Source organism: Haemorhous mexicanus, chromosome 25 (genome assembly GCF_027477595.1).
Source record: "Haemorhous mexicanus isolate bHaeMex1 chromosome 25, bHaeMex1.pri, whole genome shotgun sequence".
Classification (NCBI taxonomy): Eukaryota; Metazoa; Chordata; class Aves; order Passeriformes; family Fringillidae; genus Haemorhous; species Haemorhous mexicanus.
The window spans coordinates 220800-239374 of NC_082365.1; the positions used below are offsets into that span (position 1 = coordinate 220800).

At 50.0% G+C, this 18575-nt stretch overlaps 2 protein-coding genes across 4 annotated transcripts; both read right to left on the bottom strand.

Annotated features, from left to right (window-relative positions):
* Nucleotides 1-246: 246 nt before the first annotated feature.
* On the bottom strand, nt 247-6955 carry MOV10 (Mov10 RNA helicase). 3 transcript variants are annotated; one of them, XM_059867484.1, is made up of 22 exons: nt 6693-6955; nt 5881-5974; nt 5652-5785; nt 5331-5569; nt 5009-5249; nt 4722-4844; nt 4480-4633; nt 4237-4391; nt 3940-4116; nt 3703-3850; nt 3451-3612; nt 3252-3355; nt 2923-3020; nt 2713-2832; nt 2523-2625; nt 2198-2321; nt 1928-2119; nt 1713-1787; nt 1492-1617; nt 1224-1312; nt 946-1067; nt 247-732 (listed from the first exon to the last, which is right to left on the bottom strand). In XM_059867484.1, exons 1-21 carry the CDS (start codon nt 6824-6826, stop codon nt 953-955), a joined length of 2907 nt encoding a protein of 968 aa, XP_059723467.1. In that variant the 5' UTR covers nt 6827-6955; the 3' UTR covers nt 247-732; nt 946-952. The 3 variants fall into 3 exon arrangements, with proteins under 3 accessions (XP_059723467.1, XP_059723468.1, XP_059723469.1); XM_059867485.1 differs by having other exon boundaries at nt 247-767; XM_059867486.1 differs by having other exon boundaries at nt 247-791.
* Nucleotides 6956-8397: 1442 nt separating this feature from the next.
* Nucleotides 8398-18396, bottom strand: CAPZA1 (capping actin protein of muscle Z-line subunit alpha 1). The gene is made up of 10 exons (XM_059867703.1): nt 18244-18396; nt 14848-14911; nt 14540-14591; nt 13656-13719; nt 12135-12341; nt 11668-11747; nt 11169-11247; nt 10604-10675; nt 9957-10019; nt 8398-9378 (listed from the first exon to the last, which is right to left on the bottom strand). The coding sequence occupies exons 1-10, from the start codon at nt 18280-18282 to the stop codon at nt 9238-9240; spliced, it is 861 nt and encodes a 286-aa protein (XP_059723686.1). The 5' UTR covers nt 18283-18396; the 3' UTR covers nt 8398-9237.
* Nucleotides 18397-18575: the final 179 nt, after the last annotated feature.

Genomic DNA, 18575 nt, shown 5'->3' on the forward strand with positions numbered 1-18575 from the left:
TAGCTGCTGGTGGAGGATCAGGGCTCACTAGTCTGTACTTGCAAAGGAGCCAGGAAGCAGAATACGTGGGAAGGACCAGGCAGGAGCTTCCCAGCTGTACCCAGTCCCTGGGTGATGGGTACTGCCATCACTGCTGGAGCCATCCTTCCTCTGGAGCAGGTCAGGGCAGGGCTGCAGTGAGCCTGATGCTGCTCTGAAGCCCCATCTGTGTAAGCAAGGCCCACCTAGGACTCAACAATACACTGCTTTTCTTTAAACATTTATTCAAGGGAAATAGAGTGCCTGCACAGTCATGCCAGCGCTCAGGCCAGGCAGGTGCCCAGTGCAGAGCTGAGCCAAACTGTCCCAGACCAGGTCCCTGCCTTCCCCAGTCACTCATCACAGCAGCAGTGAGCTCCCCTGTGCACCCAGTGATGCTCTTTGGAGGCCAGAGCCTCCAGGCTTAAGCCTTTCACTGAATGGTGAGACCAGTCATAGAGAATAGTTCTGCCACAGCCATGTAAAAAAAGGATTAAAATGGAGAGTTGTCCCAGTCTGATGCTGGCATGAGCTTCGTGGCTGGCAGCAAAAGCTGGCAACACCTTCTGGTCTGGTGGGTTCAGCCCCATCTCCACAGGGATGCATGGAGCACCCCGGGACTGAGACAGAAAAAGCAGGAGCTGCTGCAGGTTTGGGACAGGCTGAGGGGGATGCACCTTCATGGGGCTTCTCCTCCCTTCCCAGGTGCATCTCCTGCAGAGAAACCTCATGGCAGAGCTGGCTCCTGACTTTGAGATGGAGACATGCAGGTGCTAAGCAAAAATCTGATTTAAGTCCTGTTGCATTTGGGGCAGGAGAAGCCACCCAGTGCCCCAGCTGTCACCCTGGCCATGCTGCTGCCCCAGGGTGCTGGCATGTAACCCTGCTGCTGTCAGGGCCCCACTGGCAGTGCCCAGCTCTGCTCACCTGGGTACTAAACACTGAGCTGCAGCGTGTGCAGGTCGTGGGCCAGTCTGTCCTCAGCTGTGCTCTCATCCTCGTAGGGGTATCCGGTGTAGCCACCCTGTTCCTTGCAGTACCTGAGGAACCTGCAGGTGCAGAGGGAGGGGAGTGTGGGCACGAGGTGGCACTGGCCTCACTGCTCCGTGGCAGTGGCATGGCCAGGCACCACGTGCTGGCAGCAGGAAAGGGCAGGTGCTGGTGAGCACTGCCAGTGGCAGGGCCAGGAGCACAGAGCAGCTCACCTGAGCCAGTGGTTGTCCTTGCTGAGCACGGTTGGATTACCCACCACGATCAACAGAGCCTTGGCCCTGGTGATGGCCACGTTAAGCCTCTGAAGAGGACAAACAAGGGGGCTTTACCTGGCTGCAACACCTCTCATTGTCCTGCAGCCCCACCTGGGTGCAGGCAGCTCTGGTGACGTGAGCACCCAGAGCAGCTCTACCTGCCTGTGGGAACCACAGGGAAGAAGGGGATGCCAAGGAAGAAGGGCCTGCCTGGGGCTGGGCGTACCTTGGGGTTCTTGAGGAAGCCCAGCCTGAAGGTCTGGTCGAACTGGAGGTACGTGCTGCAGCTGCGCACGGTGGAGATGAGGATCACCTGCCGCTCCTGGCCCTGGAACTCTTCCACAGAGCCCACCTGGGGCAGGGACAACAGGTGAGGGGCCAGGAGCACCCCTGGGTGGGGACTGTCAGGGCTCCTTCCTCCTGTGGCACGGTGTGCCCAGGACCTACCTTCAACTGGCTGATGTCCGGCAGGTTCTGCAGATCGGGATCCAGGGAGGTGACGGCTTTCCGGATCTTCTCTACCTGATTGGAAGCATGTGGCAAAATCCAGCCACCACAGGGCCCTCCTTGTGCCAGCCCTGGGGCTGCCCATCCATCCCAGAGTTCCCTGTCCCTTGGGGAGGTCTCTGCCTATGCCCTGCCTGCAGAGCTGTGCTCCTCACCTGCTTCCTGTAGGGAGAAATGATGCCGATCTCTTTGGGGGACACGCTGGGGCAGCTCCTCTGGCCCTGGCTCTGCAGCAGCTTCTTGAGGTAATGGACCAGGACCTCAATTTCGGCCGTGTTGAAGAATGAGGGACTCTTGGCCTCTCTCTGGTCTTCCCCACAAACCCCATGGAAGATGATGGGGAAGCCCTGGGGATGGAGAACATTGGGCTGTGCTCTGCCTGTGCCTCGGGAACCCCCTGGGTCAGTCCCTCCTGCACCCCTCACTTTTTTGGGAAGCTCCTCCCAGGTACAAAACAGATTCCGGATGTCAAGCCCATCGCTCTTGTACACCTTCAGCTCATTGTCATAGAAGAGCTCGTTGGGGATCCTGAGAATGGCCTCGTGGGACCTGGGAGAGGCAGGACCATGCCAGGGTAGGTGCCACAGGGGTCCAGAACCCTCTCAAGCACTGTGAACCCAGGACAGCAGGTGCACTCCCATCTGCCACACCAGCTGGGGCACTCCGAGGCTCTGGGGGACAGATCCTGGAGTGCCATGCTCACCAACCCCTGCCTGGCTCGATCCCTTCCTGCACTATCCCTGTCCCCACCTGTAGTTCCAGAGCAGTTTGGTGATGAACTGGGGGTCGTATCCTCCACTCGACTTCTGGTACAAGTGGTTGTGCAGCATCAGCCTCTCCAGCAGCGAGGTGCCTGTGCCCAGTGACATCCTGTGGCTCCCCACAAGGCCACTCAGCCCCGTGGGGTGCCCGCAGCATTCCCACTCCTGTCCCTACTCACCCAGACCATACTGGATGGCCAGTGGTGAGGTCAGGACGGGGCCCAGCTGCTTGGGGTCTCCTGCCAGCACCAGCTGCCCTCCATTGGGGTTGGTCTTCTCATCCATGGGAGCCAGGAGCCCTGGGAACAGGGAAGGCTCAGCAGGGAACGGGAGGGACCCCAGGCCATGCAGAGAAGCTGGTCCTTGAGCAGCAGGCGGGCACCGCTCACCCGCGATGGCGACGACGCTCTCCGGCTCGACCGCGTGGCCACACTCGTCGATGAACACGTGGGAGAAAAACCCAGGGGGGAAGTTGGCTGACACCAGCCTGGAGGAGAGATGCAATGAGGCTGTTCGCAGCATCCTGCCCCACGTGGCCATCCTTCCTCTCCTACCCTTCACCCTCATCCTCCCACAAAGGAGAGATCTCCGCCACTGCTGCCTGCCCTGCTCCAACTCCTCCCTCTGAGGCCCAGAGGGTCTGCCTTCACAGCCTGGCTGCAAGGCAGCCCTGGGTCCACCTGCCACGGATGCTGGGGACAATCCCAGCTCCTCTGACCTTCCTGCTGTCACCAGCGTGGTGATGATAATCCGGTAGCGCCTCAGGCTCTCCTTGCTTGGGTACACGTAGCTGCTCTGCTCATCATCCCAGTTGCAGCAGGGCTGGAGCACAGGCACTGGGTGAGGTCCCATTATCCCATGAGGGATGCCAGCCCAGATGTGCTGTCAGGATTTCAGGGTGGAGGGGCAGGACCTACCCTGATATCAGTGGGCACTTCCCTGTAGCTCCTGGAGCTGGCGATGAGCCTGTAGACGTTCTGAGGGGCAATGTCCTTGATGATGCACTGGCACAGCAGGTCTGCAGCACTGTTGGAGGGGGCACAGGCCAAGATACGGGCATCCTTGAAGCATGTCCACACCTGGGTGGGAGGAAGAGGTGACAGCATTGAGCCCCATGGATGAGAATGGGCAGCAATGCTCAGGGCTGGATTTGGGCACCAGCCACTGACCTGCTTGATGGCCTCCACCATAGTGACTGTCTTGCCAGTGCCAGGGGGGCCAAAGATGAGGTATGGGGCTGGCCGGGACACCCCCGTCACGATGTGGGTCACAGCTTTGCACTGCTCCTCGTTGGTCTCCAGCTTGCGGTTAAACCACCTGTGGGAGCCGAGGCTGCGCTGCCCGAGCCCCATCGCCTCCATCCCCTCACCCCTCGGACCCTCCCACCCTGCAGAACTGGGACTCACCGGGGCTGGAAGGGCCCTGAGAAGAGGGACTTGTGGCAGGAGGCAGAGGGGAAGAGGAGGCTGAGCAAGCCACGGCGCACGGCCAGGACTGCAGCCCGGTGCTGGACCTGCAGTGGCAGCCGGCTGAAGGTGAAGGTCACATCGAACTTCAGGTTGTTCACAAACTTCTTCTGCAGCCTGGGAAGGAATGCTGTGAGCAGGGCACGGGGCACTCTCCCATGCCCTCCTGGCCCTTTCCAACCCACTCCTGGCCTTTGGCACCTCTGAGAAAGGCTGCTGGGACCAGACACCACTCACTTGGAGGAGAAGCCCAGCCTGACCTTCTCCAGTTCCACGCTGTGCACGTAGCCCTTGTAGCGGACGAGCGGGGAGTGGTCCCGCTCGCTGCTCAGGTGGGCAAACAGGTGGTCCCCTCTCAGCAGGGACGGGCGGTTCTCGGCCACGCCAGGCACCTGTGCCAAAGGGCCAGTGTGATGCCAGGCACTCTGGGAGTGCCAGTGTTGTGCCAGCAGCCCTCCCGTCCCTCAGCCCCCCACGCACATTGAGAACCAGCAGTGCTCTCTCCTGCACCATGGTCACATCCTGCATGTCGTAGCGTCGGATGTCCACCTCCATCTGAATCTCCTCCAGGTGCAGCAGCAGCTGGAATTTCTGGTAGTAGTTCTCAGCCTGCAGAGGTGCTTCCAGCAGCGAGCTGAGGGCAGCAGCAATGTCATTGTGTCCCAGGGACAGCTTGGCACTCAAGGAATACCTCAGCATTGCTCTCAGCCCTTAGCACTCACCGCATGGCAGCCCAGCTGGAGCTGACACTGGTGTTGGGTCCGAGCAGGATTGTGTCCTTGAGGCTCTTTGGGTACTGGTAGGTGCCCAGAGGGATCTCCCTCTCCAGTTCATTTTTCAGGGAGCTGGGTGGAGGGGACAGTAGTGCTTCAGGGACTACATGGTGTCCCCAGCCCCACTGAAGCACTGTCCTGTGGTGCCAGGCAGTCAAGGAGCTGAACCTTGTCCTGGCTGGAGAACAAGCTGGGCCCCGCTGCTCAGGATGGCAGCAGGTGAGCTCATCACATACCTGTCAGGGGGGATGCCATCCTCGGTGATGACTGTGACAAGGCGCTGGAGGCTGGCCTCATAAGGCTGGAAAGGTGCTGAGGGCCCCAGGTCCTTGGCCAGCTGGCTCTCAGCAATGGCAGCGACATAGCGTGAGATGCTGAAGGACTCGTCTGGCTCCTTGGTGAACTCGAAGAACACCACAGCACTGAAGTGCCCATTGCAGGTGGTGAGGCACTTTACCTGGATGGGGTACATCCCACCTGCGGGGTGAAGGGGTGAGACTGGGTCCTGCATCCTCTCTGCAGGGCAGGGCACGGGGCAGGGGACGGGATGGACCCTACCTGGGTGTAGCAGCAGGGACTGGCCCTGCACTGCCCCTTGCTCATCGGTGAAGGAGAGCTCCTGTGCCTGCTGCCGCAGCTGGAACCGCTGCAGTGTCACCACCCCGGTCCCACAGTTCTGCACCAGGACAGTGACTGTGCGGGGCTCCCCCGGCACCACTGGGAAGCGAATATTCCCATTGCCCTGGTCATGGTCGGAGGTGATCTCTACCCCGTGCTTCCCACGAATGAGCTCAGCCCTGTGGGGAGAGAGGGTCAGGCTTTCCCAGCCAGGGTGGGGGATCCAAGGGACATGCCAAGGTGGGGTGCTGCTGGTCATACCACTGCTTGGCATAGCTCTGGGGCATTTGTGGAGTGGAGCTGAGCTGCTGTCCTGAGGCAGACGTGGACACGGATGTCTGAGCATTCCTCCTGGGTCGCCGGTACTGGTCTGCCACCACCACACACCTCTTCACCTGCAAGGAGCAGCCAGAATCAGTGTGACCCTGGGAATCTGCAGGGGGCTCCTGAGGAGCCAGTCCTAGTGGGCACTGCCCCAGCATGAACTCACCTTGAATTTCACCACCTCTCCCCGCACCTGGACCTGGTGGGTTGTCTTCAGCGCGTACAACATGGAGGAAAAATTGGGAGTCTTTGCGTCAGTCCTGAGGAGACGAGGGTTTGTGTGGGAGAGTGCAGCTCGGCTGCCCTGGGCACAGGCAGCTGAGGTGAGGCGAGCGGGAAGATGCAGCAGGACACTGAGGCTGCAGTGAGGGGGTTCTCAGGAGGTGCCCGCTGCTCCAGGAGAGGAAGAAGGACTTGGCCTTCCCACTGGCCTGTGCAAACCTTACATCCCTGCTGGCTGCTCCAGCTGTGCCGGTGCTGTCCCAGCTATACCACAGCCATTCCAGCCGGCCCACTGCATCACTGCCTGGCCCTGACAGCCATGCAGCCCCTGCCCACGCCAGTGCTCAGGAGCTCAGCTGGCACAGGTGGTGGCTCTGCTAAGGCACAGCCACTGTGCTCCCAGCAGCGACGACTCCCCAGGTACCTCCTCCCACCAGTGCACGGAGCCCTGGCTTTGCAATGATTAACTGCGGCGATATTGCACAAGGGCCAGTGTGATTGGTGTCAGCAGGGTGAGGGGGGAGTATGGTGGGCAGTGGGTGTCCAAGGCCATCCCCAGGCAGTTGCTGGGGGCCCATGGAGCTGGGGATGATCCCAGCAGGGCTTTGGTGAGACAGGCGAGCTTGGTGACCCCAGTGATGTTGCTGGGGACCAGTGATGCTGGCCAGGCACCGGGGGTGCTGGCCCGGGGATTGGGAGATGCTGGCCAGGGTCTGTCCCAGGCGATGTCGCCCGGGTCTGGCCGAGGGCTCTCACCTGCCCCGGAACTCCTGGTTGTAGATGGTCCGCAGCGCTTCCCGCAGGCTCGCCTGCTCCCGCCCCGTGTCCTGCAGGAACTGCACGAATTGACAGCCCCAGAGACTGGCCTCCGCCACGCTGAACCGCGGCATGGTTGAGCCGAGCCGAGCAGTGCCGAGATGGTGCCGCGTCCAGGAGTGCCAGGTTAAGCCGGGCTGGGCTGGGCCGGGCTGGGCTGGGCTGAGCCAGGGCTTGTCGCGCAGGGAGAATCGAAAGCGAAAGAGGCCGTGGGACCGCGGGCCCGCCCGGCACGGGGCGGATCGGGGCTGGCAGCGGACAGCCCGGGGCAGCAGCTGGGGGGAGAAGGGCCCGGAGGCAGGCACGGAACCAGGCACTCTGCAGGATGATTAGCTAAAGATTTGGGGAAGGACAAAGAGATAGAAACGCTCCTAAGGCTGGAGCACTGGCGGTGAACTGCGCCCAGTGAGCCCGAGGAGCAGGAGAAGACTAGCCTTGAGGCAGATAAAAGCTGTTTTGTGTGCAGAGTCTTATCTTGGGCCCTGCTTCGACTTCGCATTCTTGGAATTGCTGCGGCGATTTCCTGGATGGGTCCAGGGCCGCAGCCCACAGCACCTGAGGCCCACAACAACCTCTCCTCTCCCCTGGGCGCTGCCGCAGGCAGGAGCCTCTTAAACTGACCCTGAGTAGCCCCGGCAGAGCTGTGCAAACCCTCCAGAAGCCCTGCTTATAGATGCAGCCGGCATACAACCTGGATGTGTAGGATACAGCCAGGAGTGTCTGAAGTAGGTGCTAAGTAAGACACCGAGAATGAGTGGAATGACTTCCTTGCTGCCTTTTTTCCAGGGTGAGGAGCTGCATTAAAGCTCTGTGGTTGTTTCTATTTCAGTTTGGAAGCTCAGCCCTCCAGTTCCCATGTCTGTATACCCAGGTGGGAGCATCACCCACGGGTCTGGACTGATACCATCCCTGCCTTAATCATGGAACTGTTAAGATTGGAAAAGACCTTTGAGCTCATTAAAGTCCAACCATCAACTCAGCACCACCACTGTGATCACCACTAAACCAGGTCCTCAAGTGCCACATTCACATTTTTGAACACTTTCAGGGATGGTGATGCCATTTCCTAGACTTCAGGAATTAACAGGAGTGAGACCACGAACGAACAGACACAAATGGCTTCAAACAAAGACTGGTGTATTTGCACTAGACTAGTTGATACAGAGGATGCCTGAGGGATGAATTGTCAGTCTCAGCAGCAAATACAAATATATTTTAATTAGTTAAAACTCACAAAGGATAAGCACTTATTTTGCGGTGTTACTGTGCAAAACCTGAAGTGTAATGCATAGGCAGCCCAACCCCTCTCTTCCCAACCCTTTTTCTTTTGTGTATTTAAAAACAAGAAGACATGAACCAGTTTAAAAAACAGAACCTGCAAGGCGCCCAGTGATAACCAAGTGCAAACAAAGCAAAGGGAGTTTACCAAAGGAGGCTCACTTTGTAGTGAACCTGTGTTCCAAGATCTGAGAAAGGCATATGTCTATCTCTTCATCCTCCCCTTCAGAGAAACTGTTATGACTGCTAGCTTTGATGTTAGAGGGGGGAAAATAGGAACGCAGAGCAAGCATGTAGAAGAGATTCATTCCAAAATCCCCTCTAAGCATGACAAGAAACTGTCCACAACTGAGACAAATGGAAAGGATTTTTTCTTTCACTTTGGTGCAAGTTTATTTATTTTGTACACTATCCATCCATACACCTGTGATACAAATCTATGAACCTGCCACAAAGCATTAAAGCACAACATACCTATTATTTTGTAGACATTTGCATTTTTAATCACCATCCAGCCCTTGTGGATCAGCAGTGACTCATCTTGTAGTTCTGTAAAAATGCAGATGTCTGGTAACCGTACGTACACGAGGGAGGGGAGAAGAAAAATGTTCACTTTTAGGGAACATGGCTCAAATCTTCAGATTAAAAAACAGTTATGTCCTTGGAAGAGCTGGGTCAGTAAAGGGAATTCTGTAAAGGATCCTGTAAACTCATTTTCTACAGCAAAATCTAAGCCTGCAGGCATCTGCTTTGTGGAGGTTGGGAACAAGGATACACGAGGACTCACTGTCTTGCACTTACTGTGTCTTGCAGCGCCGTGAGCTCTTGGCAGGTTTGACAAACTTACTGGATACCTGGAGTGCTGGATACAGGTGAAGGGAACGCTCTGCACCCTCTCCTGGGGTAATAATAGGGCTTTTCCAGCTAGGAAGTTTTCCAGCCAGTGACTGAGAACAGCTATACTTCTGAGCCATGAATGGCTGAATTTAAATGACCTATTAAATGCAGCTACAACAGGAAGTTTATGTGGCAGGAAACACAAAACACAAAGACAACTATTTGTTCCACGGTTCCCTCTCAGGCTAGAAAACCTGTTAACTTTGAAAGCCCTAAAAAATGCTGCTCTGGTTTAAAAACCATCTACTTGGCATAGGACCGTATTTGTTTTTTTGCACACGACTGTTTCATACACCTCCTTGTTTCTGCATTAAGCATTCTGCATTTCTTTGCCAATCTTGTAGCTGAGGATTTTGTTCCAGTCAATCTTGGTGCGGGTGACGGGCAGCTGCCGGCGTAAGGCTTTGAAAGTGGTGTCTGACATAGTCTGGTAGTTTTCACTGATTGCTGTCTGCAAGGGCAAGCAGATTTCGTTAGAGCACACATAAAACACTATGAGAAAACTCAACTTAGTGTTAAAGCCACAAACTCCTTTCTGTAAGGTGTAAGGCACGCTATTAACTAAATTAATGCAGTCATCAGTGTGCGTGCAAGTCAAAGGCTTTCCATTCACCTCCTCTGTAATGCAGCAGCATCTCCTTAGGATTTTCACTGACATCTCTTTCCAGTCTCCTTGCACAGAGACTGGGACAATGCAAAAGCTGTTGCACAAGTTTCTTCCTCAGAATTTTTAACTGTCACAGAGGAAAATACATTGACTCACCCACTCCCCTCCCATGCTTGTTCCAGGTATCATTTGTAACCCTTTAAAAAAACCATACAGCAAACCTGATAGTTAATTACAACACAGCTTTGTAACTTTACAGCTTTATAACTATATTTTTAAACAAATACTGCTACCCTTTTCTAAGTAATTCTTACAGGCAATACCAGATTCAACCAGGAACAGAACAAGTTTTCCATGTTTCCATTAACTGCAAATGGAGACTGATATGATTGTATGTTTTATTTAACTACTACTGATCTTACCTGGTACTCGTTTTCTGCATTTTCTATGATCTTAATAAACTCCTTAGCAGTTTGGACATCACTCTGCAAAGGAAAAAAAAAAAAAAGCATGTTTAAGAGCAACTTACATAAGCTACACAATAGATTTCTTCTCAAATGATAGGCTGAGTATAGATAAAGGTAACATCATCAGCTTATGCCTTGTGGTTGTAGCTGTGTTCCTTTCACTTACTACATACTGGAAAGAGCTTGTGCTCCAAACTGGAACAGAGCTGCACCCTAGTGAGCAACAAGGAAGTGGACCTTCACAGTAAAATGAGTCACTTTGCAGCTGTTGCTCCCTCTACCATACTAGAGGATTTCTTAATTTCCTTGAGCATATGTCTCTTACTGTTTCTTTCCCTTGTACAGAGATAGAAAAGCATATTCTGTCCTTTTTAACCCTAACTACCAAGAGAAGCTTTCCAATAGAGACTTTCTAATACGACTGAATTTTAAGCAGTTGAGTTGGGAATCTGGGATTCCTGTGTGACTCTTAACACCACAATCACTGTTCACTCTAAAATTACTTCAAAGTCAAGAAAATGCAGTCATAGCAGTGGATGTTTCGTGAGCTGTTAAAGGAATGAAAACAGTTGCTTATCATAAAGATCTTTTAGCATACTTACTGACACCTGTACAGAGTCCTGAATGTCTTTGTGACTAACCAGCTGGACGTTGCCATCTTCATAGTAATGGACCTGGACAAAAAGACAGAATGCTGGTTTTATTATGACCACTCCCTCCAGAATTCCTGAGCCCCCAAATGCTGCTAAAATGGCACAACAGAGCATTGTGCCAGTCTTCTCTGCTTACGTGAGACTAAAAGCAGGATGGATTTTCTAAAAGGTTTCATTCTTTGTCAAGACTGTTCAAGATTATTTTAATCAGTAAATGCCTAGAGCTGAGACAAGAGCAATTATAAAAGACTCAAGGTAGAGGTTTTAGCCCTATAAAGTGAAGCAAAGTGGAGGCCTACAGGGTAATGCTACATAATAAACCACAGGGCAGATCTGAGACTATTCCTGGAATACCAGATTTAAGAATTACTTTCTTGAATTTTTTAGTTTAATAACATCCTGCCTTGAGAAGGACATCTCTGTTGCATTTCAGCATCTCATTCTGAGCCAAATGCATTTGTGTAAGAGAAGCACAATGTAGCTTCTCCTCTTACTGCTAGGAAAAATAGCTCACCTGGATTTTGAGCACTGCAGCCACTTGAGCTGTCGGTGGTGTGATGGTAAACTTCCATTCTGATCTCCAACGCCCGTTCCTAAAAGCAATCAAAGCATGAAAAACTATTTCCAAGAAGCAGCATAAAAATGAAATTATCGACCAAGTTGTTTCTGATGTTTTCTTATCACCAATACCACATGGGATTTAGTATTTTAGATGGCAATGAGTTAAATTTCTGCAGCCCAGCTGAATATAATACAGCTTCAGTATACAAAGAAGCTCCAGAGATGTAAAGGAGTATCTATCCAGCTGTGCTAATGCCTTTTCCTCTGGAGAGGTCACAGGAAGAGTTTTGGTAAGTGCCAAGGGGGCTGCAAGGAAAACAGACTACAGAAGGAAAAGAACTTCTTGGGAAGCCCAAAACTCCCTGTCCTTCAGACCATGTCAGAGCTAGAGGACGGGTTGGTTTGAGGAACCAGGCAAAGGAAGAAAACACACTATGTTGAAATAGTCTTACCAGAAGTTTTTGGGCTGAAACTGGTGGCTCTCAATACAGGCAATAATTGTCTGCTGTCCATCTATAGATTTACCATAAACCTGTATTTAGAAAAAGAGTTAAAAAGGCCCAAGAGCTAAGGAAAGCCATTCTTCATCTCTGTTCTTGGCAGCAGGGTGCAGGCTGCTGTGGTGGTACCTCACGGGGAACATGCACCACGAGTGACATTGTCCAACCCCTCCCCTGGCAGGCATCCTACTATGGGTAGGTGTGAAGGTGCTTGGCAGTCATGCCTATGAAAAAGGTCGAATTCATCTTGACCTCTGTGTGCATACCGAGACAGCTGCACCCTCTTTGGAAGTGTCATTCCAAAGTTAGCCAAAATGCTAGTGAGCATGGAGGATTCCAACAGCTCTGGCCAGCAGCCTGCTCTGGCACTGAGTGGCTCAGAGCCATACACCTTCAGGGAAACAAGACGGATACTCAACAGTGCAGAAGCCATTGGGGTAATGATCTTTGACGTAGGCCCTCAAAGCACTGTCACAGGCATCTCTCCATTGCTTTAAGGCCGATTCTGTGTCCTCGGGCTGGGGATCACTTGCTTCTTTCCTTAAGTGGTCAAACTTAAAAGAAAGCTTGTTTCTTGGGTCTAAAAATCTGCCATTGCCCAGATCACCATGTTCTGTGATTAAGACCTGGAATAGAAGTTGAAATGATGATACATTTAGGCTGATATAGATGTGTTATTTTGCGTTTTTCCCTACTTGCATATCAGTGTTACAATAGGTTCTTTCATTGAGCTATAAGGTCACATAAAGAAAAGCAAGAATTTTCAATATTAATAATTTAAATTAGTAGTTTTTGTGAGGCTAAAGGTAACTCTCTGCTCTCCACAGTAATACTGCACTTAGATTTCTGTCCCAGACAAGGCTGAACCATAATAATGTATATATTTGGCTTAAAATTTGGTATCCTTACAATAGAAGCAAGTTGCCTTGCCTTTAAAGTTATTTTAGCTGTTTTCCTTCTTCATTTCTAAAGGAAACAGAGACACTTGCTCTGAAATCTACCATTTATTGCCATGTTCCATGTTTTGAAATAGCTCTACTTCTGGGCAAGAAGGGTACACAGATGTGACTACATCTAAAATACACCAACTAAAGCAGACAGCAAAGCAGCATTGCACATTCCCCTTCTTTTTTCTTTTTCACCTTAATTCTCTGGCTTCCCAAATACTGACTTTATAAGGGTGGGGTTTTTTTGCAGGTTGTACTGTAACTTTCTCATCAAAGCTATTTCTACGAACAGCCCTCTTAAAATATGCCTCCCATACTCCCATAAACACATCTGGGACACTAGAAAAGCTGGGTCAGAGCTTGGCTCAGAGAACAGAGCAGATGGTCAGGCAGCTTTCTGGCTTCTCTACGACTTGTTGTTTGTTCTAAAAAAAAAAGAATTTAAAAAACCCCTGAAATAACTTGTTTTGCTGCATAGACTGGATAGTATTAGGTATAATCACTACACCAAATCAATGATTTGGTATAAACAAAGATAAGTTTGTTTTTTAGGGTAGCTGGGAATGGATTAAAATTGCAGAAAATGTATCAAACTTTTAAGAATCTATTATCAACTGTCAGTAGGAACTGTAAGCAAGTAACAACATAAGGATTTTAAAGTGAGCTTTAAATAGACAGTAATCTTTAATCACTCATACTCTTAAGTAAAATTCCAGTGACTTCAGCATGGAGCTTTGAGGAACAATGAATTGGATGTACTAAGTAGTACGACACAGAACTTAGAGAATATCTTGGTAATGATTTATTCTTATCAAAGAAAGTTTGTCATAGTGATATGTGGGGGAAGGAGGAGGGGTGGTACCTTGTGAGCAGAATGAGTGATTCAGCTGATGGTGATGTTGGCTTGTGAGCCAACATCCTGATGGAACAACATTTTTATTGCTTTTTCACAGTGCAGTAATACAACCTCGAGTGTACAAAGTTTCCTCCTACCTGATCCTCGTACCCTTCTATCTTCACCGGGGTGAACTGATCCATGTTGTACTGTGCAAATGCACTGTGGAGCACCAAAGGAACATGAACTTTAGCTGCACGTGCACATTTATTCTGACTCAAGGATTATATTACTGCAAACATCAACTTAACTGGGCAAGCAATACGCACAAGCACTGCTAAAAGATTTTCCAATCCCTTTTACTGTAGATAGCTATAAAACCCCAGGTCTAAAAGCAGGTTTGTTTAGTGATGGCCAGGAAAGCACAGAGCTCAAAAGCAGAACAGCAGATAGCCCGAGGAAATGTGAGCAAGCCAAGGCAAAACAGGAACACCCCAGCTACAATTTAGACAGCAGCAAGGTAAACAACTGAATAGACAAATATTTAAAACAATTTTCTTATGCAAAGACTTGCTGACTGACATGTCACCTAGCTTGAAATAGATCTTAGCATCAAAAAGCCTGTATGTGTAATCTTTAAGCACCTTCTGATGAAGCTGTGGAAGCAAACAACAAATTTTGAAAAGTTTTTATTGAGGGCACTTCTTTTTCTGAACTTAGGCTATGGATTAATCAGTATTTCAGGCTTCACTTACTTTATAACTCAGATGATTAAACATGATCAGACATTTCTGCTGCTGCAGAGTTAAACTTTTTGGCAGAATGCCTTCCTGTCAGTTTTATATAGCACAAATTCCAATTTAGGGCTTTTAAAAAGAATCATCCACACCTTTCATTATGTATTTTGTTAGGTGGGCTAAGGAATTACGTAAGATTGCTCTGAATACAGCAAATGGTGTTCTTTGTCACAGAATGATGGGTACAAGAAAACAGAAGGATCTCTGATGGTAATTTGACTTGTGTTTGAAATCTCAGTACTTACTGTGCTGCTCCTTCCCTGAGAAGATTGTCATTGTTAAGCAATAACCGGACATCTGGAGAAGAAAGGGTCCAAGGGTGTTACTGGATTTTTTTATCTAATGTTTCTCTTTATGCACTTTATTTTCAACTGCACAAATGCAAACTTTAAAAGATTAAATAACTTCATTAGGCAGAAATAGTCCAGAAGGACTGCACGCTTTCCCAGGCCACTTAACCTTGAAAGCAGTATGGTGTGACACAGCCTTAGATTCTTATAATAGATAAAACATGAAGAAAACACCACAGATCATTTTTTCCTTAATTGCTTACCATTGAATACTTCATTGAACTCCCCAGGGGGTGCATGAGTGATGAATTTTGCAGCTATACGCACCTACAATGAAGCAGAAAAGTAATTAAAGACAAAAGGTAACTTACTGAGTTCACACATCCTGAAGCAATTCACCAACAAAACCACCTCTGAAGTGACAGAAGGTGGCAGATTTAGGGAGAAGTCTAGGCATGCATTGTCAAGGTAGAAATAGTCCTGTAAGACTGTTCAAACCAAAGCTGGACAGGGCTCGGAGCAGCCTGCTCTAGTGGGAAGTGCCCTTGCCCATGGCAAGGGTGGAACTGGATGATCTTCAAGGTCCCTTTCAACCCAAACCATTCTGGGTTTCTGTGAAGGCACGTGATGATGAAGGCATCAGTAAGTGAAAAACCCAACTTTCGATGTCCAGAAACTCTGAATCTGGAAAAGAAAAACCCTGTCTCTTCTAAAAGTGTAATAAAACTGCAGTGTGTTCCAAAATCCAATATACATGTCTTGCACAGTTAGAATTTAGGTGGTCCAAGTATTGATTCTGTTGGAATTGGTAAGAGTTTATGGTTTTCATTATAAAATCTTTTATGGCTTTTACAGGACCAAAGGGAATAGAAAGATCTTGGAAGAAAAGAAAAGGAAATGCCACAAAATTAAACGTCTCCCTTAGAATAATAAAAATATCCCATTTCCTCTGACAGCTAACATTTCCAGCTAACAAAGCTGACCAACGAGCCTCTCTGGTCTAGCAAGACATTTATTGAAAGTGACTAAAGAATTGTTCATTAGAACTCTGATTACTTTCTACTTTTCATTCCGAGCAGCAAAACAAAGAATTGTGTATATATATGTAACTGCTTCACCTGAGTTATCACCAGAGCTGGAAATAACTCACTTTTCTCAACAGTCTTCCCTGTTTTAATTAGAAATTGTTTGTTTTGTTTGTCACATAATTATTTAAAGCAAGCCACAAAAAGAAATAAACACTTTTCCAAACAAAAGGTAATTGCCTTATTCCAACAGGATCAAATAACAACTCTGCCTTAACTGGATTGAGCTTCAGATAAAAATAGACTGTCTTCCAAATTAGCAATGATTTCAAAAAATAGATATACATTATTTGTGCCTGAAGAAATTAAGCAATACAAAGAAAACATTAAAAAGACAGTATCTTGGGTAATTGATCAATAAACAGAAAACATTTCAGTCAAACTAGTGAAATCTTTGGTGCAGGAAATGGGCTGGGGAGTGATTAACTTGAAATGTCAAGCACTTGAATGGTTGTTGGTTTTCGGAGCCGGTTGATTGGAGGGTGGTGTCAGGATGCTCCTCTGCAGAAACACCAAAATAGGACTTTCTGCAATCTGCCCCATTTCCTGGCCCCCGGGGCCATTTCAGGTGTCATTTCAGTTCTGCAGCATCAACTTCCTGCTTCTAAAATGGGGAAAGTGTCTGAGGGGAAGGGAAGCTGCTCAGCCGTTAGTTCAAACTCTGGCAAAACAGCAGCAGAATGAACTTGAGCAAAATGGGAGATTTCAGAGGAACTTACAAGAAAATCACAGAATCACAGACTGGTTGGGTTGGAAGGGACCTTAAAGCTCCTCCAGGGACACCTCCCACTGTCCCAGGTGCTCCTCAATGTCCAGCCTTGCCTTGGGCACTGCAGGGACCCAGGGGCAGCCCCAGCTGCTCTGGGCACCTGTGCCAGGGCCTGCCACCCTGCCAGGGAACAATTCCTCATTGCCAACCTCCCACCCAGCCCTGCCCTCTGGCAGTGGCAAGCTGCTCCCCCCCATCCTGTGACTCCAGGCCCCTCCCCAGGTTTCTTGGAGCCCCTTTAGGAGCTGGAAGGGGATCCAAAGTCTCCCTGGAGCCTTCCTTCTCTGGACTGGACACAGCCAGCTCTTCCAGCCTGTCTGAGAAATTAATCTCTTACCTAAAATACGCCCAAAGAGAATAAAGGAGCGAAGTCTGGAGGATGGAAGGAATTAATTTTGTTGCCCAATTGATGTTTTTGGGTTTTTTGCTTTACTTTAAAGTACCTCTAAACTCAAATTTAAAAATTAACATATATAAAGTTCTAGGCTCATCTGAATAGTCATATACTACAGTAAATCCTTGCTACATGTTTCTCTTTCAGATCCTCCCTTGAGGTTATCCTCCTCTGCCTGTGTGAAGCATGGAGTTAATTGAAATGGAATGTTCTAAAGGCCTCTATCAATTCAGCTCTGGAATACTTATTTCAAACAACACAACTTAAATATTGACTAACAGATGAACTGCACCTCTAAAGCCCTGCTTGTTTCACAAATGATGTCACTGAAATGAAGCTGAAAATGCACTTTAAGGGAAAAATGAAAGCAACATCTGGACTTGTAGGATCCCTGAAGATCCATGAGCCTGAACAACTCCTCCAGAATGTTAAGACACAAAGCAAGCAGTAAGTGTAACACTTCTATAATGTAAGAAAGAGTAACAGTGCATTTTTAAACTACTGTGTGCAGACAACAGTTATTACCTACAAGACAACTTGCAGTAAGTAACTTTTCCACATTCTGACCCAAGAAGAACAAACTGCTCATTTCCCCTTTCCTAAAATAATTATGGCTCTATTTGCTCCGACTTAGTTCTTTCCATCCAGTATAATCCTCAGGATCTACATCGTAGTTCCTGTCAGCAGCTGGGGTGAACAGAAAATGCGAAAACACACTCAGAGGGTGGTTAGGAAGTGAAGAGATTGCAAAGCACCTTACAGACACGCTGGTTACTTTGCTGATTTGGGAAAAGCAGCACAGAAAATACATTTTCACAAAATCATTTTGGTTGGGACAAACCTTCAAGATCACCAAGCAATCCACCTGTGACTGACTCCCACCTTGTCAGCAAGACCAGAGCACTGGGCACCACGTCCAGTCCTTCCCTGAGCAGGGATGAGGACTCCACCACCTCCCTGGGCAGCCCCTTCCAATGTCTAATTGCCCTTTCTGTTAAGAAGCTCCTCCTGATGTCCAACCTACACCTCCCCTGGTTTAGGTTGAGACTATGTCCATTTTCATGCACAAGGACTGGCCGAGACGCATCAGCTGCACCGAGGCAATAAGGAAATCGAACGGCAATGAGGAAATGGGAAGGCAATGAGGAAATGGGAAGGCAATGAGGAAATGGGAAGGCAATGAGGAAATGGGAAGGCAATGAGGAAATGGGAAGGCAAAGTGCTGGCAAGGGACAGCCGGTCCTTCAACCGGGCGGCAGTGGCCCGGTGGTCTCGGAAGCCCGTCCGCCCCGAAGCGCTTGCAGGCCGGCACATCACCACCAGGCGAGCTTGCCCGCCGCTCCTACCCACTGCCTTCCCGGGGGCAGCGGCGCAGGGCCACGGCGGAGAGGGGGCCACCCCCTTCCTTTACCTTCTCCTCATCCGACACCCGCTCCTCCAGGTCCGCCATCTTGGCAGCTGTGTGCCCGGCCCCGCGCACTGCATGCCGGGAGCGCCGGGCGGCGGACAGAACGCCCTGGTGGCGCCATCTTAGCTGCGGGCAGACGCCGCGTGGCAGCCATCCTAGAAACGGGTGGGTTCTCGCGGTACCGGCTGACAGAACAGCCACTGGGGCTCCCGGTCATCCTGTGTGATATGTTCTGGAGGAGCAGTGGTGACGGACTCGACGAACAGTCGGCCGAGAGGATCCCAGCCCTGTCCCGGCGTGCCCCTTGGGCTGAGACGGCCAGGAGCCGTAGACCG

Coding starts and splice junctions, on each gene's coding strand:
- MOV10 (XM_059867484.1), bottom strand. CDS start 6,826: ATGCCGCGGTTCAGCGTGGCGGAGGCCAGTCTCTGGGGCTGTCAATTC. Junction 5,975..6,692: donor AACCAGGAGTTCCGGGGCAG/GTGAGAGCCCTC, acceptor TCGTCTCCTCAG/GACTGACGCAAAGACTCCCA. Junction 5,786..5,880: donor GAGAGGTGGTGAAATTCAAG/GTGAGTTCATGC, acceptor TGCTCCTTGCAG/GTGAAGAGGTGTGTGGTGGT.
- CAPZA1 (XM_059867703.1), bottom strand. CDS start 18,282: ATGGCGGACCTGGAGGAGCGGGTGTCGGATGAGGAGAAG. Junction 14,592..14,847: donor GTTCAATGAAGTATTCAATG/GTAAGCAATTAA, acceptor TTTCTTCTCCAG/ATGTCCGGTTATTGCTTAAC. Junction 10,676..11,168: donor CTGCAGTGCTCAAAATCCAG/GTGAGCTATTTT, acceptor CTTTTTGTCCAG/GTCCATTACTATGAAGATGG.